At 60.2% G+C, this 20,204-nt stretch overlaps 3 protein-coding genes across 5 annotated transcripts; 2 read left to right on the top strand and 1 right to left on the bottom strand.

The window, feature by feature from the left end:
- The first annotated feature begins 302 nt into the window (after positions 1-302).
- TBC1D10B (TBC1 domain family member 10B) lies at positions 303-11,625 on the top strand. The gene is made up of 9 exons (XM_067565697.1): positions 303-1,395; positions 3,704-3,803; positions 3,945-4,052; positions 4,142-4,248; positions 4,440-4,554; positions 6,421-6,486; positions 6,862-7,051; positions 7,960-8,114; positions 8,339-11,625. The coding sequence occupies exons 1-9, from the start codon at positions 452-454 to the stop codon at positions 9,008-9,010; spliced, it is 2,457 nt and encodes an 818-aa protein (XP_067421798.1). The 5' UTR covers positions 303-451; the 3' UTR covers positions 9,011-11,625.
- A 2,133-nt stretch (positions 11,626-13,758) lies between these two features.
- On the bottom strand, positions 13,759-15,542 carry LOC137164776 (sesquipedalian-1-like). The gene is made up of 2 exons (XM_067565717.1): positions 14,670-15,542; positions 13,759-14,495 (listed from the first exon to the last, which is right to left on the bottom strand). Exon 2 carries the CDS (start codon positions 14,481-14,483, stop codon positions 13,893-13,895), a length of 591 nt encoding a protein of 196 aa, XP_067421818.1. The 5' UTR covers positions 14,484-14,495; positions 14,670-15,542; the 3' UTR covers positions 13,759-13,892.
- Positions 15,543-16,141: 599 nt separating this feature from the next.
- Positions 16,142-20,039, top strand: CD2BP2 (CD2 cytoplasmic tail binding protein 2). 3 transcript variants are annotated; one of them, XM_067565716.1, is made up of 7 exons: positions 16,142-16,195; positions 17,302-17,396; positions 17,669-17,816; positions 18,116-18,273; positions 18,603-19,074; positions 19,336-19,466; positions 19,804-20,039. In XM_067565716.1, the coding sequence occupies exons 2-7, from the start codon at positions 17,319-17,321 to the stop codon at positions 19,912-19,914; spliced, it is 1,098 nt and encodes a 365-aa protein (XP_067421817.1). In that variant the 5' UTR covers positions 16,142-16,195; positions 17,302-17,318; the 3' UTR covers positions 19,915-20,039. The 3 variants fall into 3 exon arrangements, with proteins under 3 accessions (XP_067421817.1, XP_067421815.1, XP_067421816.1); XM_067565714.1 differs by lacking the exon at positions 16,142-16,195 and adding an exon at positions 16,890-16,908; XM_067565715.1 differs by lacking the exon at positions 16,142-16,195 and adding an exon at positions 16,890-16,908 and having other exon boundaries at positions 19,339-19,466; positions 19,804-20,037.
- Positions 20,040-20,204: the final 165 nt, after the last annotated feature.

Here is a 20,204-nt window from a genome sequence, read left to right as displayed (position 1 = left end):
TGATTGGCCACGTCACCACTGGTTCCGCCCCATCGTCCCAACCCTTCTGTCACCCGCCCTTCCTCTTTTATCGCCATCTCCCCGTACCCGTCGTGTTCGCTTTCCTGATTGGTCGGAATCCCGACCTTCCTTGCCCTGACTGGCCCATGCCGGAGCTGGTCCCGCCCATTCAGAACCGCCCTCCAACCACCCTCCCACTCCTCCCCTCTGACTGGCTGGGCCGGTTGCTCTCCTGGTTTGTGATTGGCCACCCTCCCACGTGGCCGTGCTGGGCTGCGCGCGCAGCCAGGAGGGGGGCTGGCTGGCTGCTGGCTGCCCGGGCGGAGGCAGAGATCCAGAAAGGCTCCTGCCTCCCCCTCCCCCTCCCCCCATCACTCTAGTGCAGGCTTCGCTGGGGGCGACTAGGCCGCCCCCCCGCCCCCAAGGCCGGGGGGAGGAGTCGGCTGTTGCCATGGAGATGGGGGCTGGCGACGCCCCATCGCCCCCACCCCGGTACAATGCCCCCCGGTCGGCCCTCTATGCTGCGAAGATGGGTGCCACGGCGACGCCAACTGTGCCGTCACCGAGCCCCCCGGCCACAGCGGCATTAGCCTCGGCCAGGCCCGTGGGCAGCGTGGCGGCATCTCCGGCGGCAACGAGCAGCGTGGCGGCATCTCCGGCGGCAACGGGCGGCGTGGCTGCAGAGACAGATGGCGTGGAGGCGTCTCCGGCAGTGACGGGCAGTGTGGCGGTGGTGACGGTGGCGACGGGCAGCGTGTCGGCATCTCCGGTGGTGACTGGCGGCATCACAGAGCCGGTGGCATCTGCCATGGCACCAGCACCTGTGGCCAACGTGGCAGCCACCACAGTCAATGTGGGGATGGTTTCCACAGAAACGATGCAGGTGGCAGAGGTCAATGTGGTGGCGCGTCCCACAGAAACGGTCACTGGGCCGGCGCTGGAGGCCTCTCCCATGGCAGGCCCCTCGGCATCTCCCACCAGGCCCAACAGCACAGCCACGAAACCTGCAGCCCCGTCCACCCCAGTGAAGCCTCTTCCAGCGCCTTTCCCATCGCCAGCCGTGGTGGTGGTGGCACCCAGCCCGGTGGCACAGGAGAAGAGCTACCCCACAGTGACGGAGGGGCCGGCAGCTCTGGATCCTGCTGCCCCCGAGGACATGGGGTCGCTGTCCAGCCTGGGCCCTGGCATCCCAGCTCCCAGGCGCCCACCAGCTCTGGACACCCTGAGTTACCTGGATTCGGTCAGCCTCATGTCAGGCACCTTGGAGTCCCTGACTGGCCCTGGCTTCCTGGACGACGCCAGCTCTCTGGGCTCGGACTCAGAGATCAACGGCTCGGCCTACCGCAGAACAGATAAATATGGCTTCCTGGGGGGCAACCAGTACGCCGGGTTGCCGTGAGTATCCAAATCCCACCTTCCTGCTTTTGCACTTTCCTCTCTAGAGGGCGCTGGCTCTGTTCTGGACTCAGGGCAGGGCCTGGCCAGCTCATGGTGGGCAAGGGGACCCGGGGCCTTTCCACTCTAGGGGGTGCAGGTCTGTTCCTGGCATCAGATAGCCATTCCCATCCGACCCCCCATTCGCTGTCCCTGGTGAGAAGTGAGTTTGTTGGGTCTCAGGCCAAATCCCCCCAGGTGCTGCCTAGCCCAACCTCAGCAGAGAAGCCAAGAGCTGATGGTGTCTTGGAGACGCCTTGCTCACCCCTGGGGCAGGATCTGTTGGCATCTCTGTAGGATCTGTTGGCATCTCTGTGGGATCTGTTGGATCTCCATCGCGGATCTTTCCTTCTCCCCGCCCAGGACCCTGCTCTCCCCACAGGACCATTGACTCACGTGACCTGCATGAGCCGGGATGGGAGCCAGCTTAGTCCCGTTTTCTGTTGCCGGGCATCTCTGTCCCTCCATCTGGCCAAGTCCTAGAGTGCTTGAGATCAGTCCCGTGCCCGGCCCCCCATCGCCAGCCCGATCCCATCACTAGCTCCGATCAGAGTCGGGTGGCAGGGGCCAAGACCTGTCCCGCTCGTCACATGGGTGTCTTGACCGAAGCAGGTGTCTTTCCACTCTGTGTGGGGGTAGCTCATCCCCATGGCTCAGAGCCGGCCCTGTGATGCAACTGGGTCCCTGGGTGTGCAGGCTGGCTCTGAGGGGCTGGCTCCCCCCTGGGCGAGGGAATGACTGTGGCATTGGCAGCTAGGCCCAGGAGCGGATCTGGAGGTGGGAGACTGGGTTGGGGAGGGGAGGAGCCCAGACAGGTGAGGCCAAGGGGCCAGTCCAGCAGGGAAACAGAGTAGGGAGGCCAGACTGAGAGGCCAAACCAGAGAGGGTGCTGGGGAGACTGGGTGTGGTAGCCAGGGGCTGATCTGGGAGAGGGAAGGGGGGGTATGGGACCGAGGTGCGGCTCTTGCCGGAGGCTTGGGTGTGGATATGGGGCTTGGAGGCGGGAGGTGGGGGTGAAGGGGCCGATCTGGGGGGAAGACTGGGCCATGGGGGGACTGATCCGGAAGGAGGTCGGGGAGAGAGACTGGGCCGTCAGGGGCAGATGCTGAGGAGTGGGGGGAAGGCAACAGTGCTGAGCATCTCCCTCTATCCCGGAATCCTCTTCTCCCAGAGGCTGGGCGGGAAGGGGGGTGGACAGCCCTTCTAGTCATAGCTCTGCAGTGGGGGGAGATGGTGTAGACTGGACATCTCCTCCCCCTCCCCCGCCCACTGCATGCTCATGCGAATGCCCCGCTTCCCTTCCTGAGTTTCTCAATGAAGCAGCCCCGAGCCGCCACTTCCTGTTTCCCCTCCCGGCTCTTTCTTCCTGTTTCTCTGCCCTCCCCGGTCCTGTGGAGTCAGAGCTTAGCCTGGATATCCCCCCCTGCCCCCTCCAGCATATACCCCAGGGTGGCCTCCATGGACCGCTCTGCTTTTGGCCTCTCTGCTGAGGCTGTCGGGGGGCCCCGGTCAGCACCCATGGGGGTGTGGGGCTGGGGATACCTGGGCAGAGACCCGATCAGCTCATCACACAACAGGGCGTCAGTTTGAGATGGCGTCCACGTGTTTGATCTAGAGGGAAATGGCTCCGTGTCCCCTTCCCCATCCCTCCCAAACCAGCCAGTCCCCCAGCCTGGGTCTGGATCGAAGCTGGCGCCTTCCAGAGGGGAGATGCCCCATGTTCCCCTTAGTTTGGGCCTTCCTACAGCTGGGTGATATGGCGGGTGGGCTGGTCTGCTTCACTTGGCACCTGGTAAATTTCACTTTCTGGTCAAACCCACCCCTCCTGTCCCTGGGAAGGAGCTTGGTAATAGCTGTGTGGGGAGCTCAGGGCCCTGTGGGTCAGGAGTGAGGAGCACTGGCAGAGCTGGGGGGAGCCCAGGGCTCGGCTAGTGGGGGCTGTGGGTCGGGAGTGAGGGGCACCGGTGGAGCGGTTGTTGTAAGGAGCCCTGGCCCCTGTTATAATTACAGACATCCCACATGGCTTAATAGCCATCTAGGGCCCTAGGCCACACTGCATGCCTCAGTGGGGGTGGTGGCATGGGGCTGCTGACGTCACCCAGACACAGGCGTTACCCTGGTAGCTCTCTGCTTCCTGCCTCCCCCTGTCCCCTCCTCTGGGTGGAGAGGCTCCCAGCGCCAGCAGCCCTGTTCCCCCTCCAGGCACTGCTGGGGGGCTGGCGGGTGGGGTGCAGCTATGCCGTTTCCCTGATCCCTCCTCTGCCTCCAGGGAGAGCGCCATCCCGGTGGATGTGGCGCGACAGCGGGAGCTCAAATGGCTCGATATGTTTTACCACTGGGATAAATGGCTCTCGCGGCGATTCCAGAAGGTGAGTTGGCCTCTCCCAGCAGGGGGTGCTGTGGGGGGGCGAGAGTGGGGGGCTGGCTGCGGGGGGGAGCTCCTGCCCACTCCAGCCTGGCCCAGTGGGGGGAGCCATGTGGCCCTAATGTTGTGGCTCCTGTTTCCCCAGGTGAAGCTGCGCTGTCGGAAGGGAATTCCCTCCTCTCTCCGCGCCAAGGCATGGCAGCTGCTGTCCAACAGCAAGGAACTCCTGGAGCAGAACCCCAACAAATTCGAGGTGCATGTTCTGCCCCTTCCCCGGGGCGGTTTCAGGGGGGTGGCGGGTGGTCAGGGCAGAGCCTCACCCTCTGTTCCCATGACTCCTAGGAGCTGGAGCGCCAGCCCGGCGACCCCAAGTGGCTGGACGTGATTGAAAAGGATCTGCACCGGCAATTTCCCTTCCATGAGATGTTCGCCGCCAGGGGAGGCCACGGGTGAGTGACCAGGATGGGGGGACGCCTCCATTGGACCCAGAACTGGGCCAGAACTTGTCGTCCCTTTTCTGAGCTGGATCAGAGCTGGTGCCCCCTAGAGGAGAAACCCTATTCCCATTCCCTCCCCCCCTCCCAAGCCAACAGAGGAAAGGCCCTTCTGTGTGTCTAACCCCATCCCTTTCCGGCCCCAGACAGCAGGATTTATACCGCATCCTGAAGGCCTACACCATTTACCGGCCTGATGAAGGATATTGCCAAGCCCAGGCCCCCGTCGCTGCTGTCCTGCTGATGCACATGCCTGCTGAGGTAAGAGCAGCCCACTAGTCCCCCCCATGACTGAGCGGAAGCCCACCGCCCTTCTGGGAAGATCCCAGCCTCATAGCCTCCCCCAGCCTTCTTTTGCTGTTTTTACCCCCTGGCAACTGCATGGAGAGTTTCTGATTTGGGGCTGGGAGCCAGGACTCCTGGGTTCAATCCCAGCTTTGGGAGGGGAGCGGGGTCCAGTGGATTGGAGTGGGAGGGGGTAGGAAGCTAGGACTCCTGGGTTCTGTTCCCTTCTCTGGGCGGTATCCCTCCCATTCTCACCTAGTGTCTGTGCATTACATCCATCTGTCTGGGTCTCTCTTGTGTGATTGTATTTTGTGTGTGTGGGTTTTCTGGCTCCCATTTCTTCCTCTGTTTCTCCAGTCCCAAGCTTTGTCTGTTGCTCTGTCTGTCCCAGTCTGGTCAGCCTGTCTAGTGTCTGCATCTTAGACTCATAGACTGTAAGATCAGAAGAGACCAATATGATCATCTAGTCTGACCTCCTGCACAACGCAGGCCACAGAACCTCACCTGCCCACTCCTGCAATAAACCTCTAACCTAGGACTGAGTTATTAAAGTCCTCAAATCATGGGTTAAACACTTTAAGGTACAGCGAATCCACCAGCAAGTGAGCCGTGCCTCATGCTACAGAGCAAGGCGAAAAACCCCCCGAGTCTTTGCCGATCTGCACTGGGGGAAAATTCCTTCCTAACCCCAAATACAGTGATTAGTTAAACCCTGAGCATGTGGGCAAGACTCACCAGCCAGACACCCGGAAAGATTCTCTGTAATAACTCAGAACCCACCACATCTAACATCCCTTCACAGGCCATTGGTATATCTACCGCCAGTAGTCAAAGATCAGTCAACTGCCAGATTAGGCTGTCCCATCATACCACCCCCCCATAAATTTATCAAGCTCAGTCTTGAAACCAGCTCAGTTTCTTGCCCCCCTCCACGCTCCCCTTGGGAGGCTGTTCCAGAATTTCACTCCTCTGATGGCTAGAAACCTGCCTCTAATTTCAAGTCTAAACTTCCTGATGGCCAGTTTCTATCCATTCGTTCTTGTGTCCACATTGGTGCTGAACTTAAATAACTCCTCTCCCTCCCTGGTATTTATCTTTCTGATGTATTTATAGAAAGCATCATATCTCCCTTCAGCCTTCTTTTGGCTAGGCTAAACAAGCCCAGCTCTTTGAGTCTTCTCTCGTAAGGCAGGTTTTCCATTCCTCAGATCATCCTAGTAGCCCTTCCCCGTCTTCTTTCCCTGTTTTATATGTTGGGGTTTTCCCCCCTTCCTTCCACCAGTCCTGTTTTGTCTGACTGTTGGGGTGCTTGGGAATTCTCTGTCTGGATCTCTCTCAGGTGTGTCTGGCAGCCTGGGGCCAAACTCGAGCGGTTAACCCAGGTTAAAAGCCAAGTTGCTGTGTCCTCACTCCCGTTTCAATCTGAGTTAGCTAGCATGGGTTAGGAACACGCCTCTTTTGGGTGTAGACTTATCCTAGGTGTCTGGATCTGGGTCTCCTGTCTTTGGGTGTCCTAAAACTTAGATTGGCCCAGCTGCGTCACTCAGGGCTGGGGAAAATTTCGCTCTCTCAGCACCGTAGTGAGGTCGAGTGACCTGCCGGGGAGATGCGGCTAGGTCGACGGAAGGAGCTGGATTAACGACATGGAGGGGAGAAACCCCTTCCGCTGATGTAGGATGCATCTCGGCTGTGTGCTGCTTTGGTACTGCTTTAGTGTAGCTATGCCCTGGGGCTGGATCTTCTCTCTCTGGTGCCCAGGTTACTGTCTGTGTGTCTTCTTTTTTGGCTGTCTGTCTGCTGTCTCTCCCCTCCGGTCCCTCACTTTTCTCTCTGTCCCCACAGCAAGCCTTCTGGTGCCTGGTGCAGATCTGTGAGAAGTACCTGCCAGGCTATTACAGTGCCGGACTGGTGAGTAGTGCCCCCACTGGTGGAGCAGGGCGGGGCAGGCTCAGGATTTGGGGCTGTCTCTCTTCTCTGTGGGAGGGGCATTCTGTCCAGTGATGGTTGGTGGGGGGAGGAAGGGAGAGGGGGAGTGTGTTGGGGTTGGGGGTTCGGGCCAGGGAGGAGTGTATGGGGCAGGTGGGGGGTTGATGCCAGGGAATGGGGAACTGTGTGGGGAACATTGCTGTGAGGGAGAACAGTAGGGAAGGGGCGTGAAGAGGGAGCATAGGAAGATGGGGGGATAAAGAGGGGTGTTTGGGGATGGGGTGGAATAGATGGGGTGGGCAGGGGATGGCAGTGCCAGGGCAGTGTCTCATGTGTTCCCCTCCGCCTCCCCGGCAGGAAGCCATCCAGCTGGATGGGGAGATCTTCTTTGCTCTGCTGCGCCGGGCATCTCCCATTGCCTATCGGCACCTGAGGAAATACAAGATTGACCCCATCCTCTATATGACGGAGTGGTTCATGTGTGTCTTCTCCCGCACCCTGCCCTGGGGTTCTGTGCTGCGTGTCTGGGACATGTTCTTCTGTGAGGGTGAGATGTCCTCCAGCCCTGTCTGTCCGTCCGTCCTGCTGTCTGAATGTCACTGTCCGGCACAGTCCATCACCCCCATTCATTCCAACCCAGCCAAACAACCGAACCAACCCTCCCTGTCCCAACCATCCAGCTCAGTCCATTGTCCCATGCGACCCACTATCTGTCCATCTATCTCACCAGCCCAGCCCTACCAACCATCCGTTCGTCGTCCCGTCCAACCCATCATCCGTCCATCCATCAGCCCACGCTACCAACCATCCATCCATCGTCCCGTCCGACACCATCCATCATAACCAGCCTTGTCCTACCAGCCATCCATCTATAGTCTCATCACAACCATCCATCCGTCCATCTCAGCAGCCCAACTCTACCAACCATCCATCTGTCGTTCCGTCCATCCATCCATTGTCCTGTTCCAACCCACCATCCATCTCATCAGTGCTATGCTATCAACCATCCATCCATCCCATCCAAACCACTGTCCATCCATCTCACCAGCCAGCTATCCATTGATCCATCTGACCCACCCAACCAACCATTAAACCCAGTCCAAACCAACCATCCATCCCTCAACCAGTCCATCCAATCTAATCCATCCTGACCCGAGTCCATCCAAACCAACCATCCGATCTGTCTGTCTAATTAACTCAACCCATCCCTGATCCACCCAACCCAACCCAATCTGTTAACCCACCCTCTGTCAACCCAACCACCCCATCCAGCCCAACCCAGTCATCCCAATCAACTCATCCAGTCCAACCCAATCCAGCCTAGTCATCCTATCCAACCCAACCGTCCATCCAACTGAGCCCATCTGTGCTCTCCTCCCTATATGTGCATGCCCAGCACCAGGGTCCTGAAGCCCCATGACTCACACAAGTCTCTCTACCCTTTCCTCACCCCAGGGGTGAAGATTATCTTCCGAGTAGGCCTGGTTCTTCTCCGGAACACCCTGGGCTCGGTGGACAAGCTGCGCAGCTGCCAGGGCATGTACGAGACCATGGAGAAGCTGCGCAACCTGCCAGCGCAGTGCATGCAGGAGGACTTCCTCGTCCACGAGGTGAGTCTCACCCAGACTGTGCTGAGCCGGGGGCTGGCCGGCTCAGAGTGCGGAGGGGAGACCACTATGTCTCAGCTGGGGGGCTCTCCCAGTAGTGGGTGCTGGGCTGTGGTGAGCAGGGTGGGTTACCCAGGAGGGGACGCTCTGGGTCGGCGCAGACTCCAGGCCAGTACTGTACGGGGTGCTGTGCTGCTGGGCATCTGACCTGCGCCTCCTGCCCATAGGTGGTGAACCTGCCGGTGACGGAAGCACTGATTGAGCGGGAGAATGCCACGCAGGTGAAGAAGTGGCGCGAGACCCGTGGGGAACTGCAGTACAAGCCCTCGCGCCGCCTCCATGGCTCCCGCGCCATCCATGAAGAGCAGCACCGCCTGAACCCCCCACTCAGCTCCAGCTCCAGCCTGCTCAGCCTCACTGCCTTCAAACAGCGGGCGACCCGTGGCAGTAGCTCTGCAGGGGCTGGAGGCAACTTCTCCCCTGCCCACTCCATGGGCAGCCTGGCTGTCTCCGCTGCGCCCCCACCAGCCGCCGCCGCCCAGGGCCAGGTGGTGTCGGAAGGGCTCCACCCCGCTCTGCCCTCTCCCACGGGGAACAACACGCCGCTAGGGGGGCCCAAGAAGGGTGGAGCAAAGGAGAAGAAGAAAGAGAAGGAGCGGCAGAAGCAGGAGAAGGAGCAAGAGAAGAAGCTGCAGAAGGAACGGGAGAAGCAGGAGAAGGAGAAGGAGAAGCAGGAGCGGAAGCAGCAGAAAGAGCGCGCAAAGGAGGAAGCCAAGCAGAAGAAAGAGAGGAAGGTCTCCATGCGCCGGAAGGAGGTCAAAGCCCCACCCCCCGCCGAGGATGGGGGGCAAGACGGGGATCCCCCGGCGGGCTCTGTGCTGCAGGACACTTACTTCTGAGCTAAGGAGGGGCCGGGGCTGTGGGGGGACTCTGCTCCCCCCTGCCGTCCTGCCCACTGCAGAGTCAGCCAAGGACCAAGGGGTGGGTGGGCTCAGATGTGGGGGGGTAGAAAGAGAGGGCACCAGCTGAGAGGAAGCTGGAATCTAAAGGACAAAAGGGTACCTGGATGGGGGAGAGTGAGCTCTGATCTGCCCTTCAGGGTGCGCCCTGCTATCTTCCTTCTACCAGGAGGGGACCCGCTTAACGACTTTGAAAGCCAAACGACTACTGTGCTCCCCTCCTATCTTGCCCCCCTTTCTGTGTCCTACCCTCCCATCAGTGGAACAAACAGGTACACCCCTCCCGTCATGTGCTTTCCCAGGGGTGTGGGGCATGTCCCCCTCAAGTCTTAACCAGAATATAATTGTATTAATAATAGCCCAGCTGTATACTGTATATAGGAGAAACCTCTTTAAACTATTTAGCCACTCCAGCCCTACGCTCGCCCCCCCCCCCCGGTAACCTCTGGAGAGGTTCATTTTAAGAGCCACACTCCCTCTTGCTCCCCATGCCGGCGGCAGCGCTCCTATTTGCTCTTTTGACCCCCAAACGCAGTTCTTGTTGACGGACATAGGTATCAGTAAAGTTCTTCCACTTTGACTTTCGTTGGCAGGGTGGGTGAACTTTACTGACAGCCCAGTGTATGTGGACAGGGCATCAGTTCCTCCGTGTCCCAACACCACATTTTTTTTATCAGTAGCCCAACGTTCCCTGACAGGGAGTTGATAAAGCTCATCCGCCTGCCAACAAAGTGCTGCTTTGTTTACCAGTCTGTTTCCTGCCAAGGAGTCAATAAAGTTGTTGCGGGCGAGGTGAAAAACATTATCGATAACCTAGTGTCTGCAGACAAGAGAACGATAATGTTTTTCCTTCTCCCATCACGGGATTTTTGTGGCAAGGAGTAAACTTTATTGATAGCCTGGTGTTGGAGGAATTGGACTGTTCTCTTGTCTGCCAGCTCTGGACTGTCGATTAAGTTCACTCCGTGTCCCCACCTAGGGTTTCATTACTTGATTGGCACCCTGGCAGCCCACTGTTATGTTCTCCTTTTCAGCCTTCTGGGAAAGATGGTGAACTTTATTGGCAGCTCACTTTGCTGACAAGATTTCAGTAAAGTTTCCTCCCTGTAAGGGATGATCTTGACTGGCAGCCCAGTGTTCGTAGACAGAATATGCTGTTCATGTAAAGAGCTGGAGTGAGCTTTATTGATATCCCAGAGTTCGCAGACAGGGTATCAATAAAGTTTATTTTAGGTAAGAGCCGTGATAAACTGTATCGAGTCCTCAGCATTGGACAGGGAGCCAAAATCCCCCAATGGCTGATGCTACGGGTCTCCTCCAGGGGCAACTGTGTCCAGCTAACACCACATAGCCCCCCTAATTTGCCCCGTGGGGGATTTAATTGGCCCCTTAGACAATACCCCTCCCCCCAGGATGCTCCCTTGGTTCTCTTTTTTTTGTCAATTCCCTGCCTCCTCTTCCCTGGCTTATGTTGTGACATCCCTTTTCCCCCCCCCTCACCCCAACACACTCCAATCCCTGCAGACCCATCAAACAACCCCTCCTTGGGCCCTTTAAAAAGCATGAACAAACACCCCTACAATAACTGGAATGTTCTCTCTCTTTGAATGTGGTACGCTGTGCGACCACGAGGATCCCCCCCCCGGCCCCACAGAGGGAAGACTGGGATCGTGGGTCTCTGGTTGGGTCTCGGATGGGATGCTGACACTTCCATGCTGGCTGGGAGATGGGTGGGGTTGACCCATCAGGGAACACCCCCCTCCCCCCCCCCCAGCCCCTGCTGTCTTTTAAGTATTTCCATTGATTATGTAAGGCTAGCAAACAGCACCAGGACTCTTGGGTTCTCTCCGCAGCTCTGGGCGGGGAGTGAGGTTTAGTGGATTAGAGCTGGGGAGGCTGGGAGCCAGGACTCCTGGGTTCTGTCCTCAGTACTGCCATTCTCTGCCCACGTGACTTTAACAAAGTCACTACCCTCCTTTCCATGCCTCAGTTTCCTTTCTTTGCAAGACATGGCTTCAGTTTAACCTTGCAGAGTAGCTTCTTGGAGCAGGAGGTCATATTACTGTTGTTGGTCTCTAGCCAAACGTCGTTCCCACAATTCACCTCTCCTATAAATCGTGCCGTTAATTGCCTACCCCAGCCAAAATAACTCCCATCTGCCACCCAATAAGCACCCCCTTTTCTCCCTCCCACCCTTTGTATATACGTGTCTCTCTATACACATATATTATATATATGTCTCAGTATTGTAATTATGTATACAGACATTTTGGGTTTGGCCATGAGGTCTTATTTAATGGGACAGACACTGGAATACAGAGATACAACCCAATCTCCAATCCCTAGACTGTCTTTTTAGCTCCCGCCTTCTGATGCCACTCCCATCCTGGGCAGGGAGGGCAGAAAATCGGATGTTTACATTTCACATCTCTCCTCTTTTTCCTCCTCCTTCCTGGTTTCCCCTCCCCTCCTTTCTGTTGTTTGTGCCTCGGAGATTTTATTTTGTCGCTTTGTTTAAAAAGGTTAACAAAAAAATTACTGGAAACTTGGTGGAAGAGACGGCGCTGTTCTTTGGGGGTCATGGCTGGGTTGGGGGATGTGGCTGAGAATCATTTGGGTTGTAGGTCTTTGAGAATTGGGCACTCTTGGGTGGGTGCCTGGGTTGGGGGATCATTGTGCTCTGAGGGCGTTTGGGTTAGGGGGTGATGGATCTTTGAGAATCATTGGGGTTGTGGCTCTTTGAGGACCGTTGGGTTGGGGGTCGTGGCTCTTTGAGGGCCGTTGGGTTGGGTTGGGGGTCGTGGCTCTTTGGGGGCCATTGGGTTGTGGATCCTGGAGGATCTTTGGGTCTTTGAGGGTCGTGGTTGAGAGTCTGTGGACAGCAGCTCTCGGTTCCTTGAAAGTCTTTTGAGGGTGTCCTGGGTGAACGGGCCCGGTGTTGTTGTCCAGCCCTCAATCAATCTCTGGCAGGGCCATCTCCAGCGTGACAGCTCCTCAGGGTGCAAACTCCCTAGGGCAAGCCTAGGCTTCGTCACCCCCTGGGACCGACCAGCACCCATTTCCCTCCATGAGCTTCTGGCGGTGAGTCCGCCTGAGTGGGACACCTGGGGAAGCCACCGTGCCTCCCAGAGGAGAGCCAGGCACCCCGCCTTCCTCCTCCAGCGGTGACTTACTGCCCGTGATGTAACAGAAGGGTTTATTCGTTGTCTGGAAAACGGCGTAGATCGGTTCTTTGCTAGCAGAGACAGCAGGAAGTTACAGCCAAGTCCATCTCCATGAGACTCAGAGCCCAGGGTTTTCCTGTGACTTCTCATGTGTGTGTCTGTAGGCACCCCAGCTCAGATCTTCCTTCTCCACATGGTCTGATCGGGCTGGCTTCATCAGCTAGTGTTATCAATCACCGGGTGATAAATGATCCGGGAGTTGGCTGGGCACGGGCAGCTAGACAGCAGTCACACCTGAGCCTGTGTGGGTCTTGGCAAAGAGCAAACACCATTCATTGTTCCAGCCCCTGGTTAATCACGCGACGCACAGTATTCAGACAAACCGGCCTGGGTCATTGGATTGTGGCCCTTGGGTCGTTGCCTTGAGGGTTGTTGGGTTGTGAGTCTTGGTTCCTTAAGGGTTGACGGGTAAGGTTAGCAAGCATTAGGATGCTTGGGTTCTAGCCCCAGCTCTGGGAGGAAAGTGGGGGCTAGTGGTTAGAGCGGGGGGGGGGGGGGGGGGGGAAGCTGAGAGCCAGGACTCCTGGGTTTCGTGGGAGGGGAGCGAGGGCTGGAGACCTTGACGGGTGCTCAGGGCCATGCTGGAGGATGCTGCCTGAAGAACGGATGAGCAGCTGCTGTGTGGGGCTGGGGTGTGAATTGTGGAAGGACAAAAGGTGGGAGGCTCTGTGTTGGGGCAGCCAAGGGGCTTGCGGGGGATCGGAGAGGACGGGGGCTGATCCCCAAAAGCAGAGGGGTGGGACAGAAATGGTTGGGGACCCACAGGTCAGAGCTGGGGACCAGAGAGACAGATGGACGGTTGGAGACACACCAGGGGGGCCTTGATGTGGCGTCTCCCTCTGCTGGTGGGCGGGCCGTGAGATGGTCCTGCGGCGCTGGGGGGGTGTGGGGCTGAAATGAACTGGGACAGCCCTAGGAATGTGACCCCAGTGCCCCTGTGTGCTGCTAGGGGGCGCTGTGCTGCACGGAGGGGGGGGGGTTCAGCAGGGGGCACACAAACCTTCAGGTCTCTGCTCCTGCACCCCACAGCACCCCCTGCTGGGGGGAGGCCGGTGCTGGTGTAGCCAGGAGCTCTTCCCACCGCCACCCCTCTGCCTTCCACAGTGCCCCCTGCTGGGACAGGTTGGGGCTGGAGTAGCCGCAGGTTTCCACGCCCTCCCCCTTCAGCCAGCGCTTCCCTGCCCCGCTCCCCACAGCGCCCTTTGCTGCTGGCAGGATGTAACCAAAGGGTGAATTCACACGGTGGCTGCCAGGGCCTGGGTAGAACAATTTTATTATTGGAAAGGTGTCTTCCCTGTCTAAAGACATGGCACTGAAGCCTCCCCGTTGCCCCAGGGGGTGGAGGAACCATATCCTTTTGCCGCCTTTGCCCATGGAGGTGGAGTCTATAGCCCATCCAATCTGGTCACTGTCCCCCCTCCCCCCCCTCACCCGGAGCTCTGCTGGTGCCCCTCCATCCCGACCCGCAGCCCCTCTTTCCCGACCCACTAGCGCAGCCCCTGGGTTCCCCACACTGCACGTTGCTCCTGTATTGGATGGCAATTAAGGTCGGTTCCCGACCCTCTCCGGCATGCCTTCTTTCCCCACTCCCTGTCACTTTACCAATCAATCAGGTCCCTCTTTGCTGGCTGGGCCTCTGCCCTCCTCGCCTCCCCCCACCTCACCCTCAGCTTCATGATCTCCTCCCCAAACTGGTGGTGAAGTCCCTCGAAGTGTGGCCATCTCACTGCTCCCACCAATGGGCTGGGTGGCGCCACCCCCTCCTCCGGTGGGGATGCTCTGAGGGCCTTGGTGTCCCAGTACTGCCCCTCCAGCTCTGTCACCAGGGCCCGGAGGTAGTCTCTGCTGGCTGTGCTCAGAACCCGCACCCAGCCCTCCATGGAGGCCTGGTCTTCGGCAGCCAGCTTGTACGCCCGGTGGCCCAGCGGGCCCTGGGGGTAGGAGATCTCAAAGGTGAAAGGCTCCGTGGCGGATTCCTGAAGCTCCACTGTGCAGCCCTCCAGTACGATCAGCCCCAGTGGCTCACGGTCCCCCTGTCGCTCCCAGTAAAAAAGCAGGTTCCCCCGCAGCTCGCACCAGCGTGGCTGGTAGCTGCTGCTGCGTTGGCTCTTCTTGTACAGCCGGCCCTGGCGGTCGGGGGGCACCACCGAGCGGGAGTAGCCCAGCACACTGGTCTCATGCAGCTTCATGGGGACGGGGACCTGGGAAGAGGAAGACAGAGAGTGGGACACGGGACCACTTCCCTGGAGGGATGCCAGCCCTGAGTGGGCCCCAGGGTAGGGACTGGCTGGCTCAGGGGGGTAGGGAGTGGGACACGGGGCCTTTCCCCTCTAGGGGGCACCAGCCCTGATCCGGCCCTGGGGGATTTTATTTACCTGTCTTCCCGTGCGCCTCTCTGGCTGTGATCAGCTGGCTCTCGCATCCACCTTTGTCCTGGAAATCTACCGCCCCCCTTCGGGGTGTGGGGGGGGGAATCCCCAGTTTTCCCTTCCCCTTCTTGATCTGAGTCAGAGCGGGGTCCCTTTTAACTCTCCGACCCTAATTGTCCCCTCCGCCCAGCTACAGTCTCCCCGACACCTGTCTCTGCTACTGTGTGCTGGGGGGGTGCACCTGTGGCTATTCAGGGGTACAGCCCCTCTGGGTTCCCCTCTTCTTATCTCCGCTCCCACCCTTGGGTGCCTTTCCCAGCCTGAGAACAGCCCAGCTAGAATGAGGAACTAACCCCAAGGGAGTTGCCTCGCCTGGAGTTCCCCTTGGTCCTAAGGTGATCCAAGTTCCCGGGGCAATTGGGGGGGGGCACGGAGACTGATGTGGGGAGGCTGTCCCAGTTTAGAGGGTGCTCCCCCCAAGTGAGACCAGCACTGGTTAAGCACAAGAGGCTCGCACCACGTCCTTAGCCTTTGAGGGGATCTGGCTGCTTTGGGCGGGGGGGGGCCTCTAGAGTAGGGGGTGTCCCCCCAGAATGTGAACCTGCTACTGGAGAAATACAGGGGGGTCCCCAAAATTTGAGCTCAGGGTGGTGGGAGTGCGGGAGTCTTTTGGTTCCCCCCTTGCTGGGAACCGGCACCCCATGGCCCAGTGCGGTGGCTAAATTGGGGGGCAGTTTTTATACATTTCCCCCCCCCTTCCTCTGGTGCTGATCCCTGCGTCCCGCTCGGATTTTAACCCCGAACCAGGGGCCCGTCTGTGTGACCCGCCCTCATGCGCCTTGGGGGGCCCGTCGGAGGGGCTTGCGGGGAACAGGGGCGCGGGGCAGCCTGTCCCTGACCCGACAGCGGGGATCGAAATGGGGGGGGGGGCACATCCGGGTATCGGGGGGATCGGAATTGGGGAGCAGGGGAGCCATTTGTCCCGGGGGGCGGGGCTCCGGGGGGGAGGTAGGGCCCAGGCGCTATGGCGGGTGACGGGCAGTTCGGTGCAGGCGGGACACGGCCCTATAACGGGTGGGCTATTTTATGTCCGCCCACGGTCGTGGCCCCGCCCCAGCTGTAGGTGGGGGGGGGCTGAGGAAATGGGGCGCTGCCCCTTTAAGCGCTGCCCTGCAACAGGGCTCAAGCTAGCGCGGCTGCCAGGGAATGACGTAACTTCCGCTGCCCCCTGCAGCCCCTCCCCCCGACCGGCTCCTGTCATGACTCAAGGCCCCGCCCCCCAGCTGCTGTCCAAGGGGCCGAAGCCGCTGGAGTTGCCAGCCGATGACGTCACTTGCGGAGCGGCCCCGGCCCCGCCCAGCGTTCCCGGCGCTCCCGCCCAGCCAGTGCAGCGAAACACCGAGGGGCGGGGCCAAACCAGGGCGAGGGGCGGGGCTGAGGGACGGAAACGGTCGCATCCGAACGTCACATCCGGGACAGGCTGACCCGGAAGTGATTGCGGCGCGTGAGGGCCTTGCGAGCTCCGGTGGCGGGTGAGCGAGGGGCCTGGTTGGCGGGGTCACTGATATGCATATGCAAATGAGGGAGCTGGTGGGGGGGGTCCACCGGGCCGTGGCAGGGCCTGGGGCGGGGTCATTTGCATATGCAAATAAGCAGTGGGCTTGGGGGGGCCGCAGGCGCTCCCCTCCCCCCCCGGGGCCGCCCTCAGGCGGGGCGCCCTGTCCCGGGGGCTGTTGTCTATTTGAATATGCAAATTAGGGCGGTCCATGTCCCCGGTTGGGGGTTAGGGGGCTGAGATGGGGCCTTGCACGGCCTGGGGGGACCTGGGGCTACAGGAGGGCCTGGAGCTACCCCCTCCCGGTGAGGATGGGAGAGTTATTTGCATATGCAAATTAGGAAGCTGGGCGGGGCTGGCATGTAGGGGGTGCCCCCCACGTCTGCCCCAGCGAGGGTGGGGCTGTTCTGTCCCTGGGGGGCTGAGCTGTGACTCGCTCCATGGGGGCTGGGCAGCTAGGAGGAGGGGGTTCATTTGCATATGCAAATGTTTAGTAGCCCCTGGCCGATGTTCACTAGCCTGGACCTATGCATAAAAGGCTCCTCGATGACTGGCTGCGGGGCATGGCAATGCCCCCTCATGACTGTGTCCTGTTATCGTTGGGTCTCTTCTGCCAGGGCCTGGTTTGTTATTGTAGGGTTGCTTGGCTGGTTATGGTCAGCCCCTCTCGCCAGCTCCTGCTAGCATCCGGTAGGAGCCATGGTTTGTTATTGTAGGGTCTTTTGTGTTCTGTGAGCCTTGGTTTGTTATTGCCCTTGTAGCCAGCATCTGTTATTGGAGGGCTCTCTTCCATCAGTGCTTGTTTTGTTACTGTGGGGCTCCCGGTTCTTTCTGTAAGATCTTCCTTTGTGAGCCTTGCTTTTGTTGCTGTAGGGTCTCTGGATTGTTATTGTGGGGTCTCCTTTGCGAATGCTTTGTTTGTTAGTGTAGGGTCTCTGGTTCTGTTGTCATTGGCCTTTGCACCCCTCTTGGTTGGGCTGCAGGCGTTAGACCCTGGAGAGGGGTAGTGAGGCTCCTCTTGTGGCGCTGGCCCTGGGAGACACCCTTCTTTCTGACCCAGCTTCCTCCCCCACACCCTCCCAGGACCGTCAGGGGCCACCATGCCCAAGCGCAAGGTGACGTTCGAGGATCAGGCTGAGGGGGACGAGGAGGAGGTGCTGGCCATGCCCAAGAAGAAGGTGAGTTATGGGGATTGGGTGTTGTGTGGGGAAGGGGTCCCTATGGGATAGGGATGGGGTGCAGGGGTGTCCCTAGGGGCATGAAGGAGGTAAGGGGGGATGGGAGCATGGGGTGGATAAGAGGTGTGTTCAGGGGTCCCCCTGGGGTGTCTCGGGGTGATCCAGGGTGGTGGTACTCAAGGGGCCCTGTCTTGGGGTGACTTTGGGGGGGCGGCACCCGGGGGGCTGGGTCTCGGGGTGACCCGGGGGGATCTAACATCCCTGCCCCCCAGCTGGTAGAGCCCGGCCTGGGGGCCAGCGGCCCAGGGAGCCGCTTCAAGGGCAAACACTCCCTGGACAGCGACGAGGAAGACGAGGATGAGGAGGGGGATGACGGTCGGGCCAGTAAATACGACATTTTGGCCTCGGAGGATGTGGAAGGTGAGACCCAGGCTGGGGGGCAGAGATCCGGGGGCGGGAGGACTGTGGTGGGGAGGGGGATTTGGGTGGGGGGAGGAAAGGGAGACACGGAGGGGGAGAGACCTGGTTGGCTGTTTAGGCTGATGTGGGGCCAGGTGGAGTGGGGCAGACAGGAGAGTTGGGAGGTCAGGGGATGTGGTGGGGCTGACAGGTGAGGGGGTCGTGGCGGGGTGGGGGGGCGTGGATGTGGCGGGGCAGGGAGGCGGGGCTGAGGGTGGGGGGACGTGGTGGGGCTGACGGGCAGCGGTGTCTCCGGGCAGGGCAGGAGTCAGCCACCATTGACTACGAGGACGGGGTGCGGATCACCCCCTTCAACCTGGAGGAGGAGATGGAGGAGGGGCACTTCGACTCAGAGGGGAACTACTTCCTACGCCGCGAGGCCCTGATCCGCGACAACTGGCTCGACAACATCGACTGGGTGAGGGCGGGGGGGGGGGACCAAGCATGGGGGGATTGTTGGAATCAGGGGAGACGGGGGCGGAGCAGAGACAGTGTTGAGGGGGCAGCGAAGAGGGGAGATTGGGTGGCCAAGCCAGGGGGGGCAGAGACCAGATGGTGTCGAGGGGAGGGGAGACGGGGTGGCCAGGCTGGGGGGAGGGTGGAGCCCAGACGGTGGAGGGGGAGGAAGGGGAGACGGGGTGGTCGGGCTGGGGGAAGCGGAGCCCAGATGATGTGGGAGGGAGACCAGACGGTGTCGGGGTGGGAGGGACTGAGTGGCTGGGCTGGGTCTGACCGTCGGCCCTATAGGTGCGGATCAAGGAGCAGCCCCCCGGCGGCCGGCAGCCCCCCAGCGGGGGACAGGAGGAGGATGGGGGGCGCCCCCCGCTGGACAAGCAGACCCTGCTGGAGGGGATGGTGGAGCTGGTGCGGCCGGGGGAGACGGTGGCCCGGGCCATCCAGCGCCTGGGCAGCAAGGGTGGGGGCCGGGGTCCACGCCCCCGCCGGGACTGGAGCCGTGCCAAGGCTGAGGCCCCCCCACCAGAGGAGGAGGGGGGGGCAGCGCCGGGGTCTCCCCAGAGGCGGGAGCAGCTGGAGCGGCTCTCTGGATTGGCCGACCAGATGGTGGGGCGGGGAGTGTATGAGATCTACCAGGAGACTCGTGAGAAGCTAGCGCTTAGGCTGCGGGCGCTGACCCAGCCCCCCCCCACACCCCACCAGCCCGCCCTCGACATGTTCGCCGACCACATCGACGAGGCCAGGCTGAGAACTCAGGCGTCGGGTGAGACATCAGGGGGGGCTGGAGGTCGGGAGTGAGGGTCACTGGCAGAGTTGGGGGGCAGGGCTGGGGTCTGGGGGCCTGTGGTTGGGAGTGAGATATGCTAGCAGGGCTGGGGGGGCAGGGTTGGGGTGTGGGGTCTGTGGGTTGGGAGTGAGGGGGGCTGGGGGGCAGGGCTGGGGCACGGGGGCTGCGGGTCAGGAGTGAGGGGCACGGGGGCTGCGGGTCAGGAGTGAGGAGCACTGACCTGCTCCTGTTGCCCAGCAGGGGACACTGAGGCAGCGCGGCAGGCGCCGGGGGGGGAGGAGCCCCTGGCCGAGGTGATGTGGGAGTATAAGTGGGAGAACACGAGTGGGGCCGAGCTGTACGGACCCTTCAGCAGCACCCAGATGCAGGTGAGCCCCTGCCCCAGGAGTCCCCACGGCCCCAGTCCCCCACCCCACCCCAGAGCCAGCTGCATCCCAGCACCAGGCAAGGGGCCCTCTTGTCCCCAGTTCCTGCCCCCCGCCCCAGAGGGGCCGCATCCCAGCAGCTGGTGAGGGGCCCATGTACCCAGTGCCTGCCACACCCCAGAACCAGCCTCATCCCAGCGCTGGGCAAGGGGCCCCATAGAACCAGCTCCCACCCCAGAGGGCCACTTCCCAGCGCCGGGCGAGGGGTCCCCTTGTTCCCAGCTCCTGCCCCCTGCCCCAGAGGGGCCCCGTGTAACCAGCTGCGTCTCTCCCCCGGCAGGAGTGGGTGAACCAGGGCTATTTCGAGAGTGGCGTTTACTGCCGCAAGGCCGACAATTCACAAGGCCAATTCTACAACTCGAAGCGGGTGGATTTTGACCTGTACACGTGATCCGCTGGCAGCGTGCGACCCTTCTGAGCGGAGGAGGCTGGACTTGAGTGTGGGAGGGGTAGGGAGGGAGATTTGAGTGCATATGGGTTGGGGTGGGGGGCTTATCCCTAATTTGCAGGGTGTGGATGTCGTCTTGTCTTTTTTTTTTTTTTTTTTTTTTTTTTTTTGGATTAAAATATATCTATATCTTGTACTGTTCTGGTGCCGCTGTCACCTGCTGCCTGGTCTCTGTGTCAGGGGGCCTGGACAGCCTCTGGCAAATGGGCCTTCTCCTTCCAGCGCCCTCGGTG

Source organism: Emydura macquarii, unplaced genomic scaffold (assembly GCF_026122565.2).
Source record: "Emydura macquarii macquarii isolate MOO-44397 ecotype Brisbane River unplaced genomic scaffold, CSIRO-AGI_Emac_v2 contig_2696, whole genome shotgun sequence".
In the NCBI taxonomy this organism is placed as follows: domain Eukaryota; kingdom Metazoa; phylum Chordata; order Testudines; family Chelidae; genus Emydura; species Emydura macquarii.
The sequence above is the reverse complement of the archived record's forward strand: the minus strand, read 5'-3'. Positions and strand labels throughout refer to the sequence as shown.

Excerpts from the sequence above, each read along its gene's own strand:
- TBC1D10B (XM_067565697.1), top strand. The coding sequence starts at position 452 with ATGGAGATGGGGGCTGGCGACGCCCCATCGCCCCCACCCCGGTACAAT. Across the intron at positions 3,804-3,944 it reads TCTCGCGGCGATTCCAGAAG|GTGAAGCTGCGCTGTCGGAA; the intron begins GTGAGTTGGCCT and ends CTGTTTCCCCAG. Across the intron at positions 4,555-6,420 it reads TGATGCACATGCCTGCTGAG|CAAGCCTTCTGGTGCCTGGT; the intron begins GTAAGAGCAGCC and ends CTGTCCCCACAG.
- LOC137164776 (XM_067565717.1), bottom strand. The coding sequence starts at position 14,483 with ATGAAGCTGCATGAGACCAGTGTGCTGGGCTACTCCCGCTCGGTGGTG.
- CD2BP2 (XM_067565716.1), top strand. The coding sequence starts at position 17,319 with ATGCCCAAGCGCAAGGTGACGTTCGAGGATCAGGCTGAGGGGGACGAG. Across the intron at positions 18,274-18,602 it reads GGCTCGACAACATCGACTGG|GTGCGGATCAAGGAGCAGCC; the intron begins GTGAGGGCGGGG and ends TCGGCCCTATAG. Across the intron at positions 19,467-19,803 it reads TCAGCAGCACCCAGATGCAG|GAGTGGGTGAACCAGGGCTA; the intron begins GTGAGCCCCTGC and ends CTCCCCCGGCAG.